This window comes from Symphalangus syndactylus, chromosome 17, assembly GCF_028878055.3.
Source record: "Symphalangus syndactylus isolate Jambi chromosome 17, NHGRI_mSymSyn1-v2.1_pri, whole genome shotgun sequence".
In the NCBI taxonomy this organism is placed as follows: Eukaryota; Metazoa; Chordata; class Mammalia; order Primates; family Hylobatidae; genus Symphalangus; species Symphalangus syndactylus.
The window spans coordinates 45,599,054-45,613,466 of NC_072439.2; the positions used below are offsets into that span (position 1 = coordinate 45,599,054).

A 14,413-nucleotide genomic window follows, 5' to 3' on the forward strand; every position below is an offset into this window, starting at 1 on the left:
AAACCCCGTCTCTACTAAAAAAATACAAAAAAAAATTAGCCGGGCACGGTGGCGGGCGCCTGTAGTCCCAGCTACCAGGGAGGCTGAGGCAGGAAAATGGCGTGAACCCGGGAGGCGGAGTTTGCAGTGAGCCGAGATAGCGCCACTGCACTCCAGCCTGGGTGACAGAGCGAGATTCTGTCTCAAAAAAAAAAAAAAGAATCAAGAGGAAAAGGAACCCACTATTAGGGTCCGTATAGGTCAGCCACCCCAGGATGCACAGCAGGGTAGAAAGGGTGAGACTGAGGATCTAGAGAGGAAGAACTAAGTTATCCATCACATCTCTTATTAGGCATATCATTTCCAATTTGGAAATTTGGAAATAGCAATTTTCTTTTTTTTTTTTTTTTTTTGAGACGGAGTCTCGCTCTGTCACCCAGGCTGGAGTGCAGTGGTGCGATCTCGGCTCACTGCAAGCTCTGCCTCCCGGGTTCACGCCATTCTCCTGCCTCAGCCTCTCCGAGTAGCTGGGACTACAGGCGCCCGCCACCACGTCCGGCTAATTTTTTTGTATTTTTAGTAGAGACGGGGTTTCACCGTGGTCTCGATCTCCTGACCTCGTGATCCGCCTGCCTCGGCCTCCCAAAGTGCTGGGATTACAAGCGTGAGCCACCGCGCCCGGCCGGAAATAGCAACTTTCAATTTAGAAATAGCATAGCAGGAGTTTACCATCAGCAGAACTAGAATGTAATTTTTATAGTGAATCATCTGTGGAAAAGAGGAACATATTAAACAAGATACTCAGACTCACATGTGTTATAAGGTAAGAGAAATATTTATTTAATTTTGCACAAGAACGAGCTTATACTGAACAAATTCAACCAAATAATATTAAGTGCAGTAAAACAAGGAAATAGGGATGACTTTTCTTGTTAGAAAATATTAAGTAACCATGCCTGTGCATTATTTTTATCATCACAATAACTTGTTTCAGATTTCTTTTCAGAGTGTGCACTGTACATAACATGTTATAGTTTCTTTGCTTTACTTCTGAAAATATAATTCATTCACTGCCTGACATTTTATTTCTTGCAGTGAGGAACCTAACTGATTCGTGAAGATTCTGATCTAGAGGAAAATTTTCTGCACCAGTGAAGCTAGAGGCTTTCACAGATCCAATGGGCTCAGGCTTTCTATCCAGGGTTCAGGATGTCACGGTGTATACTGTAGCCCATTCTTCTACACGCTGATGTGAGACACAGTAGAGGCAGACTTGAGGTCTAATTTTGCCCCAATAATTTTCCTTTTGTGATTTTGTCAAGCTCCACAAATTTCCTAATTGAAAGTTCACTCAGCTATTAACAAAGCTGCATTTAGCTGCCCACAAATCACCCAATTTAAGTTTTAACTTTTTTTTTGGTCTTTTTAATGAAAGAACATTCTTTTAACAGAAATCTCCCATGAGACAGTTAACTTCACAGTTCCTGAAGGCACTGTGGATCCACTGAGCAACAGATGTGGCCATTCTAGATTAAAAAAAAGTAGAAAGAAAAACAGAGTATGAATTTTTAAGCCATTAGTAAATGATCACATTTATTGATTGGTACTTACAAATAAAACTGTATAATTTATTTCTGCATTCCTAAAAATTCAATGGCCCAATCACTTTTTATGACTCTACTATTGCAGACTCAATTATTATGCCCATTGTATTTGTGGGAAGTCATAAACTGGCTTTATTTACTCATTGGCATCCTCTGTATCACATTTGTTCTTTTATTTATTTGCAAAATATGTACTGAGTCTACGTAAGCACTACGTATATTAATAAATAAAGCAAACATAGTCACTACCCTCACAGAGCAGGGTTTGCAGTTTATCTGGGGAGAAAACTAGTAAGTACCATGCAAACATACAATCAAAAATTGTGAAAAGTGCTAGAAAGGTACTATGAACTAAATATTTGCATCCTCTTAAAATCCACATGTTGAAATCCTAATCCCCAGTGTGATGGTATTAGGAGGTAAAGCCTTTGAGAGGTAATTAGTGAATGAGGGTAGAGCACTCGTGAATGGGATCAGTGCCTTTATAAAAAGATGAGAACACATGCGTCCTCTCTCTCTATCTACCATGTGATACAATGAGAAATGGCCATCTGCAAACAGGAAGTGTGTCCTTGCCAGATACCAGATCTGCCAGGGTCTGGATCTTGGAATGTGAGAAATGAATTTCTCAGCCTCCAGAACTGTGAGGAATGAATTGCCGTTGTTTAAGCCACCCAGTCTATGGTATTCTGTTACAGCAGCCTGAGCTGACTAAGACAAAAGGAAATAAACTAGGTGGTGGTGTGAGATTAGTAAAAGACTAGCTACTTAGTCAGTGTCCAGGGTAGACTATTCTGTGAGGTGATATTTAAACCGAGACCTGGAGACTGCATGAAAAGGTGGCCAAACGCGCGGGGAACAGCATAAGGAGAGGCTTTGAAATGAGAAGAGTTTTGTGTAGTTAAGAAACTGAAAAAAAGCTTCGGGTAAGAATTTTCAGTTAGGGAAGAAAACTGTGGTGATGAAATAGGATAAATAGGCAGGAAAGGGCCAGATATGCATAATTAGTTTTTGATATAAGGTATCAAAACAATATAGTGTTGTACAAGAAGAAAAACCTTCTATCCTATTCTTTTGATTCCCTGCACTCTTACTTTTCTCAACCAGCTAACTGATACCATAATGTTAATATCGTTTTTAAAACCGTGATGGTGATAATATCCCTCCACTCCTTAAGTGTGTACTCTGTGTCAGACACTTTGCCAGGCATTTAAAATACATTATCTAATTTCAACCTCACAGCATTCCCAGTGGGATTCCTATTAATAGTCACACGTTTTAGATTCAGAAACTGAAGATCAGAAAGCTTAAATATCATGTCCAAAATCACACAGCTAGTAAATGGTAGAGCTAGGATTAAAACTCAGGCTAGCCTGACTCTAAAATACATCCTCCATTATATAGTTTCTCTCAGAAAATTGGCTTTTGATGATTGAAATGCATTATACTTTAATATGATAAAAATAAAAAGTGTCTTTGTTTCTATAAGAGGAAACCTGAAAAGATTTTGATACTCTAGCCTTTGCTAAAGCACACCAATGAGGAAAAAGCCAGTATATATCCAAGAAGAATATCATCAGTTTAACTTATTTGCATCTTTTCTAACTTATTAAGCTGAGTTCATATTCTGGCAGTGACAGACTCAACCATTTCTTAGACCTCTAGTGGCATTTTAAAGTTTTTGTCATCATATCTCCAGCCCCTAACATATTCCTAGAGACAGAACTGTTCAATTGAGACTTGTAGAACTCAGCTGTGCCCCAGAATCTCCAAGATGCCCCAGGCTGGAACCACCTTTGCCTCTCCTGTCTGACAAAGGCCACTTCGAGGTGCCGGCTCAGAGGCACAGGTTTTCTGACCATAACCAGGTCACACGATCTTTCTTAATTCATTGGCCCAATAAAGTGATGGGTGTACAAGTTCCTGGGAATATCAGCTCCTCAAATTATATGGCTTTGGAGCAGAAATATAATTAGGGAATTTCTGAAACTTTCCATCACTGAGTATGTGCAATTAGCATTAAAACCCTATGGGGAAGAAACCATTAGTATTGCACCCATAAGTATGTCTTAGGAAGGGATTCTTTGTTTTCTAAAATCTTCCAGGAGTATGTTGCTTATTCCATATGGATATGTTCTGCTATAACAGGATTCTACAAACCATATCAATGGCAGCTCCTTAATTAGGGAAGCATGGACAACTAATAAAATATCCTACTTGGGTCCCAGTTTTACTGATAGCATAGTTTCTTATATAAGACTAACCCTCCTATAGATAACAACTATAAAGTTTGAACAAAATACAAAAATAACAATTGAAAGCAATGGAGAGTGTCAGGCAGACACCACAGCAGTTTCAATCTTTGAAAGAGGGAAAATGTACTGTGTGAGTGTTGTTTTCACTTGGTATTTCCCCTTAGGGCACTCCCCAATCTGTGCAGCTTGAGATAACTATAAGGAAAGCAGAAAGCCACAATCTCACTGAGGTGTCAGAGGACAGCTTGGGGGTTGTCAGAGTGGCTGGAAATTGAGGGGGAAATATCTATAAAAGAAGAAGTGAATCAGTAAACAAACTCCTTTCAAATCCTTGGCTGATCTTTGAGTTGCAAAAGAAATTCTGAAGAGAAAATCAAGACAGCCACAGTTTGAAGGTTGAAAGATATGAGAAGAGCTTTCAGATGCTGCTCACTGAAGCAGTGCGTCAAATCTGTGTCCTTCTAAGATATAAAGGATTGATAAACAGTTTAAGTTTTCCTTAGACTTCTATCTCTCACCACCTACAAAAGATCAGCTAAAAATGGATTAAAGATTTACATGTAGTATTAATACCTGCAACTATAAAACTACTAGAAGAAAACAGAAGACAAATGCTTCAGGACACAGGTCTAGGCAAATATTTTATAGGTGAGAACACAAAAGCACAGATAACAAAAACAAAAATAGATAAATGAGACTATATCAAACTAAAAAGCTTCTGCACAGCAAAGAAAAAATCAACAGAATGAAGAGACAACTTGCAGAATGGAAGAAAATATTTGCAAACTATTCATCTGACAAGAGACTCATATCCAGAATGTACAAGGAACTCAAATAACAGCAAAACACTGCAAGTAATCCAATTAAAAATGGGCAAAGGATTTGAATAGATATTGCTGAAAAGAAGTCATACAAATGACCCACACATATATTAAAAATGCTCAACATCACTAATCATCAGGGAAATGCAGGTCAAAACCAAAATGAGCTATCATCTCACTCCAGTTAGAACAGCTTTTATTAAAAAGGAACAAATTACAAATGCTGGTGAGGATGCAGAGAAACAGGAACACTTGTGCACTGTTGGTGGGACTGTAAATTAGTATAGCCATTATAAAAAACAGTATGAAAGTTTCTCAAAAAACTAAAATAGATCTAACATATGATCCAGCAAACTCACTACTGGGTTTTTACTGAAAGGAAAAAAATATCAGTCTATTGAAGATATATCTGAACCCCCGTGCAGTATTTTTCACAATCACCAAGATATGTAATCAACCTAAATGTCTACCAACAGATAAATGAACAAAGAAAATGTGGCATATATCTACAATGGAATACCATCCAGACATAAGAAGAATGAAATGTTGTTATTGTCAACAACATGAATGAGCCTTGGAGGACATTATGTGAAATAAGCCAGGTGCAGAAAGATACATACTACATGTTCTTTCTCATATGTTGGAGCTAAAAAATTCATCTTATAGAAGAAGAATTATGGTTATCAGAAGCTAGGAGGAGTATAGGGGAGAGGAGGATAGGAAGATGTTGGTTAAAGTATACAAAATTACACAGCTGGATAGGAGGAATAATAAGTTCTAGTGTTCTATAAACACTGTAGGATAAATATAATGAATAATAATTTATTGTATATGTTCAGAAATCTAGAAGAAAGGATTTTGAATGTTCCCACCACAAAGTAATAAATGCTTGAGGTAAAAAATACCCTAATTACCCTGATGATTACACACTGTACATATGTATCAACACTCTGGACCTCCATAAATATGTGCAACCACTATGTGTCAACCAAACATAAAAGGAAAAACCAAACAATTCAAGCTTTCCATTGAAGGCCTAAAAGGGCCATGATTAGGTGTAAAACAATACCTACAGATTAAGAGATTCATGCTAAAACTAAAGGTAAATTTGAAACAGACCCACCTAACTGGTGTAAAGCCAACCTCTAATAAGTGCTAGGTTACTGGCCAATAATTTACAACCTGCTAGAACAAAAATAGTCTTCACAAGAGGCCAATGGAACCTATGGCCTATAAAACATGTCATCCATCCATCATATCCAATATATTATAAAAATTAATAGATGTGAAGAAAAACAGGAAAATGTGGCTCCTAATGAAGAGAAAAAGTAGTGAATGGAAAATGACTCGAAGATGATACAGATGTTGTAATTAGCAAAGACTGGAAAGTATCTATCATAAATATGCTCAAAAATGTAAAAAGATACAGTCATAATGAATGAATAAATGGTAAAACTTGGCAGAGAAATTAAACTATTAAAAATTAAGTGGAAATTCTGGAACTGAAAAATGCAATATCTGAAATGAAAAGATTCACTGGATGAACCTAATAGCAGATTAGAGATGGCAGAAGAAAAAGTCAGTAAATTTGAAGACAAAGCAATAGAAATTATCCAATCCATAAAACAAAGACAAAAATATTGAAATAAAAATAGAACTTTAGTGACCTTTAGGATAATTAAACCATCTAAGCGAATGTTTAATTGGAGTCTCAGAAAACTATGAGAGAAAAAAATGTGGCAGACAAAGTATGTGAAAAAACAATGGCTCAACTTTTCTCAAGTTTGGTGAAATGACATCAACTTAGATATCCAAAAAGCCCAGCAAACACCAAAGAAAATAAAGACCAAAAAAAAAGAAAAAAAATTAGATTTAAGTGCTTCATAGTCAAACTACTAAAAACAAAGAGAATCATGAAAGGAAAAAGTAGGGGAAAAAAGAAATACTGCATACAAGGGAATAAAAAAACAAATGATCACTGTATCAGAAACAATGGAAACTAGAAAATAATAGAATATCACCTTTAAAGTTCTGGAAACAAATCTGTCAATCCTGAGTTCTATATCCAGTGAAAATATTCTTCAAATATAAAGACACTTCCAGATAAATAAGAGTTGAAAGAACTTGTTACTAGCACACCTGCAATAAGGAAAATGCTAAGGAGTGTTATTCAAGCTGAAGGGAATGTAACCAGATGGAGACTCCAATACATAAGAAGAAATGAAGAGTACCAGAAATGGTAAATACGGTAGTCTTTCCTTATCTGCAGTTTAGCTTTCCACAGTTTCAGTTACCTGTGGTCAACCATGGCCCAAATAAGTGAGTAAAATGTATGATAAAACATTTTGACAGAGAGAGAGAGAGATCATATTCACATAATTTTTATTACAGTATATTATTATAATTATCATATTTTATTATTAGTTATTATTGTCAATCTCTTACCATGCCTAATTTATAAATTAAATTTTATTGTAGGTATGTATAGAAAAAACATAGTATATATAGTGTGTAATAAGATTCAGTACTATTGTGGTTTCAGGCATCCACTTGGAGTCTTGGAACATATATCCCTTGTGGAAAAAGGAGCGATTACTATATGTGAATAAATATAAAATATACCATTTTTCTTTTCTTAATTTCTTCAAAAGACGTAAAACTTATTAAAGCAAAAATAATAACATGGAACTGTAGGATTTATAGTGAACAGAGTTGTAAAATATATTACTGTTTTAGCACAAAAGCTGTGGGGATAAAATTATAATGTTGCAAAGTTCTTATATTTTCTATGAGTAGTATAATACTATAATTATAATATAATAAGTTAATGATATATATTATAATCCCTAGGACAACAAATAAAATAATAATATGAAAAGTTATAGTTTAAAATCCAATAGAACAATTTAAATAAAATAAAAATGTTATTAAAGAAAAAGAAGGCAGGAATGGATAAACAGGTGTATAAAATATAGATAGGACAAATAGAAAACAAATGACAAAATGGTAGTCCTAAATCCATCAGTGTCACAAATTACATTAAATGTAAATAAACACAACACTTTAATAAAATACAGATTTTCACACTAGGTGAAAAATAAGAACAATACGTTATCTATTAAAAATGCACTTTAAATATAAAACTGTTGATAGATTGGAAGTAGATGAACAAAACAATATACTATGTGGCTAAATAAATATCAGACAAAATTAATTTCAAGTCAAGAAGCCCTCCTAGAGATAAGGAGGGACATTACATAACAACAAAATGGTCAATTCAACAGAAGATATAAATGAGTACAAGCTGTGTAATTCAATTTATATCAAATTTTATAACAGGCAAAATGAATTTATTACAAAGAAATAAAATTAAGGTTGTCTACTGAAAGTAGGTATTACCTGAAAGGGGATCCAAAGGCACTCTCTGGAGTGTTGGGTATATTCTATATTTTGATTTATCAAACTCATCAAACTATATACTTAACTGTGAATTTCACTATAATAAATATTACCTTGATAAAAATGAAAATAAAAGTGACTCACTGAAGCTCAGTCTGACTACTAGGAATAATAAGCACCTACCATCAAAACTCATTATAAAAAGTAATTATTTTTATATAGTGACACAGTAAAATAAGTTTCCTTGAGACCCTGCTATTTTTGGCTATATTTATTGTTAAAGAAGTCCTTGCCACTCTTCATGCTAACCTTTGAAAATCAAGATTAGAAGACAGTCAACTTTTAATTTTCAGCTACACTTATATTTTTAATCCTATTAATATCAATATTTCAATGTTTTAATAGAGTCCATTTCCTTTATTTTCCAGCTTTTTGTAGTTAAAGTGTATATGTAATTATATATAATATTTTTGTTTGTTTTCATTATTATCATGACCAGTCCTTTTTTTTTATTATACTTTAAGTTTCAGGGTACATGTGCACAACGTGCATAATATTTTTATCTTAATTTTTATTATAAGCATTGTGATTACTTCAACAGCTGAATAATAATATATAATCTTCTAATATGGATTAGAATATATTATATAAGTATAACACATCATATAATTTCATTGTATACAAAGTCACTATGACTTATTTAACTGTTCTATTGTTGGATATTTTAGTTTCTTCCTTAATTCTGTATGACAATGTTGAGATGGATATTGGCATGTATATAGTTTGTTTTATATTTTAGATTATTTCTTTTGGTTAGATTCTCAGACCTGGGATTAAAGAGAACAACATATTTGTGTGTGTGTATGGGGGGTGTGGATAGTATGTGTTGCATTGTGTGTTTTTTAATGATATTAACAGTGCACAAAAATAATAATTCCAGTATATTTCTGTCAGCGTTAGAAATTATTATGAGAAACTTTTTTACTATAGTATGTGAAAATATTTATAATTTTAGTTTACAATTAAGGTTCAATTATTTAAAGGCTCAATGATTTCCTCTTTTATTTTAGTAGGTGTACTTTTTTAGTGAGTTGTTTATTTATCCTTTGCAGATTTATTTATGGGGGAAATAATTGTTTTTTAAAAAAGTTTTAGAGGCAAGGTCTTACTTTGTCACCCAAGGTGGAGTGCAGTGGCATGACCATGGCTGACTGCAGCCTTCAACACCTAGGCTCAAGTGGGCCTTCTGAGCAGTTGGGGTTTATAGGTATGAGCCACTGCACCCAGCAGTAAGGGCTTTTCTTATTAATGTTTATGTTTTTAATCTAACAAAGAAATCAAATCTGCTGAAGCTATTTTTCTAGTATGTACTTGTGACTTTTTTTTTTTTTTGCTAATTTTATGTATCTATAAAAGCACTAATCTTTTCTTTGAGATATATTTTATCACTGATAAATTTTAAAAAGTATCTCCCTGCTGGAGTTTTGATAACTATTTAATTATATTTTATTTTAATTTATTTTAATATTTAACACTTTTTCCAGGTGGAATTTGTTTTGATACGTAACATAATTTTTATAACTGTGTGTTATTTCCCTCAAATTGTTATCTAGTCATTCCATTATTTGTGAAATAATGTTTTCTTCCTCCACTGATTTGCAAAGTCCTGATCATATATTAAAAGCTTTATTTTAATATTGCTCATTTATAGGTATTTTTTCCATAGATCGAGTTATCTATTCTAATGTTAGAACAGAGGTCCACTGGCACAACTTGAAGTTTGTAGTTTTTGATAGATAAAGGCAACATTTACAAATGTGTGGTACCTACCCACCAACTACTTTCTCTTTCTCTCTCTCTCTCTCTGTCTCTCTTGCTCCCACTCCTGCCACGTGAAGTGCCTTCCCCGAAGCAGACCCTGGTACTGTTTCCTATACAGCCTGCAGAACTAACTGTAAGCCAATTAAACCCCTTTTCTTTGTAAATTACCCAGTCTCAAGTATTTCTTTATAGCAATGCAAGAATGGCCTAACACAGTGTGCTACCTAATATGACAGCCAGTAGCCACATGTGGCTTTTGTGCAGTTGAAATGTGGCTAGTGTAACTAAGAAACTAAAATTTTCATATTATTTAATTTTAATTAATTAAAATTTAAATAGCCACATGTGGCTACTGACTAGCATATTGAACAACAGAGTGCCAGATAATAAGCTGACAGAGAATAATTTCCAGGGGTGACTGTGTCTGGTTTTGCTTATCATTATACACCTGGTACCAGCACAATGCCCCACACAGTGTGTATTTATCAATTAGAAACAAATAACTCAGAGGAGAGTAGAATGGAGACATAATAAATAAAATAGTGCTTTCAAAGTACTAAATTGTGAAGAATGCTCACCTCTAATGCAAGACCTGAAGCTTGTTTTGCATAAACTTTTTCAAAATAACACAAAATAAATGTAATAAAAATGAGTATTTGAGATAAATTTGACAAAACTGAGCATATTTTTATGACTCACATTTAATAACAAGAGATAAAGAAAATAGTATCTAATAGTAACTTCTATGAATCAGTACTTATCTGACAGAAAGAAATGACTTTAATATCAAAATACACTTTCTGGAATATATTCCTATCAAGAGCTGAGAGATTATAGTAGTTGTTTATAAGGTAGTGAATGACAAACTCATTCAAATTCTTTTTTTTTTTTCTGAGATGGAGTCTTGCTCTGTCGCCCAGGCTGGAGTGCAGTGGCACAATCTTGGCTCACTGCAAGCTCCACCTTCCGGGTTCATGCCATTCTCCTGCCTCAGCCTCCTGAGTAGCTGGGACTACAGGCGCCCACCACCGTGCCTGGCAAATTTTTTGTATTTTTTAGTAGAGACGGGGTTTCACTGTGTTAGCCAGGATGGTCTCCATCTCCTGACCTTGTGATCCGCCCACCTTGGCTTCCCAAAATGCTGGGATTACAGGCATGAGCCACCGTGCCCGGCCTCATTCAAATTCTTTACCCCAGAAAACAGTCTGAGTTGTTTTCCTGACTATTACTGTATGCATTTTTCTTACTGGAAATATCCATCTGTGCTATATTTCATTTTTGTCCATCACTCAATATATATTTTTGTCACTATTGCTCAGAAGAATAATCTCACAGAAAGATTAAGGGTGTAAGAGGACTCAACTCTATTTGGTAATTAAATGTCAGAAAGTATTTCCCTGTTAGTCATTAGTGCTAAGTTTCAAGATATGCACTATTAAGTATACACATATTAAATATATATTAAAGGAACATTGCATATACATTATTAGTAACTTTTAGTAATAGTAACTTTTAAATTTGCTAATGCATTTCATAAAACAGCAGTAAATGTTCACTCAAAAAGCTCTGCTTGATTGACAAATTGCATTGATTGAAAAGAACTAGAAATTTGAGCTTCAAATAGATAAAAATGGCATCGCAAAGCTTAAAGCATTTTATATTTCTTTGTCCTGTTACTTCAACCTGCTCTGGTAAGAATTTGTAGTAAGTGAATCTGAATTAAATTGCTCTGTAGGAAAAAAATTACAAAATGGAAATGCTCACTTAAAAAAATCAGAGCAGTTACAGATATCTGGCTATTTTATGCTGAGAAAAATCTGACACGTCTGCTATTTAGTTGTTACTGTTAAGCCTTCAGGTTATTTATTTAGTTTTAGTGTTGATTACAAAATTATGACTATAAAGCGTAACGGCCACAAAATTAAATTTTTGTAGAAATAATAATCAAATTAGAATGCTTCCAACATTGTCACTAATCTATAAACTCTATTTGCTCCGCCTACATTCATCGTATTTGTGCTCTCATTGAAGCAAAAGGCACAGAGCTCTATTTTCCAATGAGAATAAGGAGAAAGAGCTTTGTAATGGTTTCTCCCCAACTGTAAAAAACAGATCTTAAATTTTTCAACTCAATGTAACTGACCACAACAAACCAAGAAATATGCCCATCTTTGCCATATTGATTTCCACTTTGGAAAATGTAATAAATCCACTTCGCTTATGTATCTTACGGACCTTGTAAAAGAACCGGCTAAAAATCAATAAAACAATATTGTCTCCTATCATGAAAGAAGAAACACGAGGTTTGTTGTTTCAGCTTTTTTAAAAGATGTGTACAGTTAGATACCTAGGACAATTTAAGTAGCTTGTTTCTATGCTGGTGATATAAATAACGGATCATTCTGGTTTTAGTCCATGCACTATCCTTGAATATACATCCGAGGGATGCCCATGACAGCCTTGGAACTAATAGAGCTGAGTGGCATTCCGCCCACCGATGTTTGAAAAATAAACAGAAAAAAAAAAAAACCCTTCCTATTGTCCAGGTCGAGCATATTATTATCTATGAGCCCTGGGTGCAGCTGGCAATGTGCTCACTATTTAAATTTAATGGGGTTTACCTTGCACTGGCAGAGAGTACACTCAGTGCCATGTTTGATCCAAGAGGACCCGGTGAAGCGAACCACATTCATCTCGTCCAGGCAAGTCTTGGTGATGTCATTGCGGATGGTGTCAGCCTGGCAAGGGTCTGTGACACAGCGCGGGCAGCACTCATTCTCTGGGAGAATGCTGAATTCACACTCCACATCTGGGCAAGGCAGGGGCCAACAATCAACTTCCCCTTGCTACAAGGAAAACAGATGTGCAAGGGCAGAGGGAGAGGGAGGAGGAAATGGAGGGAGGCCAGGAAGAAGCAGATGAGCAGTGTTTACTGAATACTCAATTATTTGATTGATATTTAAACTTAGATCTACAAAGCCCATGAATCTTTCAGGGAATCTATTAATACAAAAGCCCTATCAGAATGATGAGTTCTGTATTGCAGCTTGATTTTGAAATAATCTTCAGGATTTAAATAACACCAATAAAACAAAAGCAAAAATCACTTATCTTAAAACAATAAAATGTGCATGCCCCTATCTTTCCCATGACAAAGGAGAGAGGTTTCTATTTAACGTTTTTGCCCATGTGATACCTTTTTCATTCTTTTGCTATTTTTTCTAACCTATTATTCATTCCTTTATGCATAAAGAATGTTTTGTCCATTTACAAGAAAATAAACTAAAATATGAAGGGAATATGATGGTTTTTCTTTGTTCATTTATATATTTTTCAGTGTAGAGACTATGAAAAATAAAAGAAACAAACCTTAGGAATTGATTTCATTCCTTTTTAATTCCACACAGGAAAATTGTGTGAATTGGATCTTTTTAAAAATGTAGTTCCCACCTGTTTCCTATTTTCTTCATAATTCTGAATCTCATGGTTTGGGAGATGAAAGCAGCCTTCAGGCACAGAAACTGACCTTGCTCTTTCCATTGATTTTTGGGTTGAAAGTATAAAAAGGAAGGAACAAAAAAGCTTTGCCTTAAAAATAACCTCACACAAATAGAAAGAAACTGGCCATAACTTTAAAAGTAGCATCTTCTGTGGAAGTTTCCACTATAAAGACACATAGACCAATTTTCCTTTTTATTTATACCACTAGAAAGAAACAAGAAAATCGTTCAACTGAAAAAAGACTTGATCAAGTCATTACTTTCTTCTTACTTATTGTTTCTAGTAAAAGTTTTATAAATATATAGAGAAATTCAATTCTAATACATATTTATTGCATATCCATATTATGTGCGAAACAAGGTGCCCACCAGAAGCATTGAAAAGAACAATCTTTAGAAGTTTGCCGGGGCGGGGGAGGGGGAGTTGTTTTGTTTTTTAAGTCTAAACATAATTGATAGAAATGGGTTAACAAAAGTTCTACTTGGAAAAAAGAGTATTTTTTTTTATGAATGCCACTGTTCTATCAATAATTGTCTTTAAGTTAGCCTAAACTGGATAGGAATGGAGAAACTAGGAGAGTCTTTTCTTCTTTTGAGCTATCGAGACACTCCTGAAAGAGACATACCTTACTGTCAGTGAAAGACTGTTCAACACCTTATACCACATCTACCTCAGAATATTCCTTCTTGGATTGTGATCGTGTAACTATCACCTCATCATCCTAACCAGGCTCACTTTTTATAACTGTCAACACTGTGGCCTGGTGCTAGGTATTGGCAGATGGGGAGGGCGAGGTTGCTTCCCTATTTAGATTCTGGGCCTAAATTTTCTTTCCACTTCGTGTAGCTAAATTTACCAAGCAGCGGCACTGTTGACAATTCTGGACCCAGGTGTCACCACTGTTGTATAAAGTTTCCCCATTTTGATGGAGGCACTGACTACTAAGCCTTGGGTCACATTCAGGGCAGCAAAAAAGATCAACTGTGGGATTCTCACAGTCACAGACCATCCGTCGACACATAACGAATCCATT

At 34.8% G+C, this 14,413-nt stretch overlaps 1 protein-coding gene across 5 annotated transcripts in view; it reads right to left on the bottom strand.

Annotated features, from left to right (window-relative positions):
* Nucleotides 1-795: 795 nt before the first annotated feature.
* The window catches only part of NELL2 (neural EGFL like 2), a 447,696-nt gene continuing 434,078 nt past the window's right edge, over nucleotides 796-14,413 (bottom strand). For all 5 annotated transcript variants that reach the window (XM_055246787.2, XM_055246786.2, XM_055246790.2 and 2 more), the window contains 3 exons: nucleotides 14,237-14,413; nucleotides 12,501-12,725; nucleotides 796-1,505 (listed from right to left, as the gene is read on the bottom strand). In XM_055246787.2, the coding sequence (XP_055102762.1) occupies nucleotides 1,455-1,505; nucleotides 12,501-12,725; nucleotides 14,237-14,413 (453 nt within the window). In that variant the 3' untranslated portion in view covers nucleotides 796-1,454. The remainder of the gene's footprint in view (nucleotides 1,506-12,500; nucleotides 12,726-14,236) is intronic.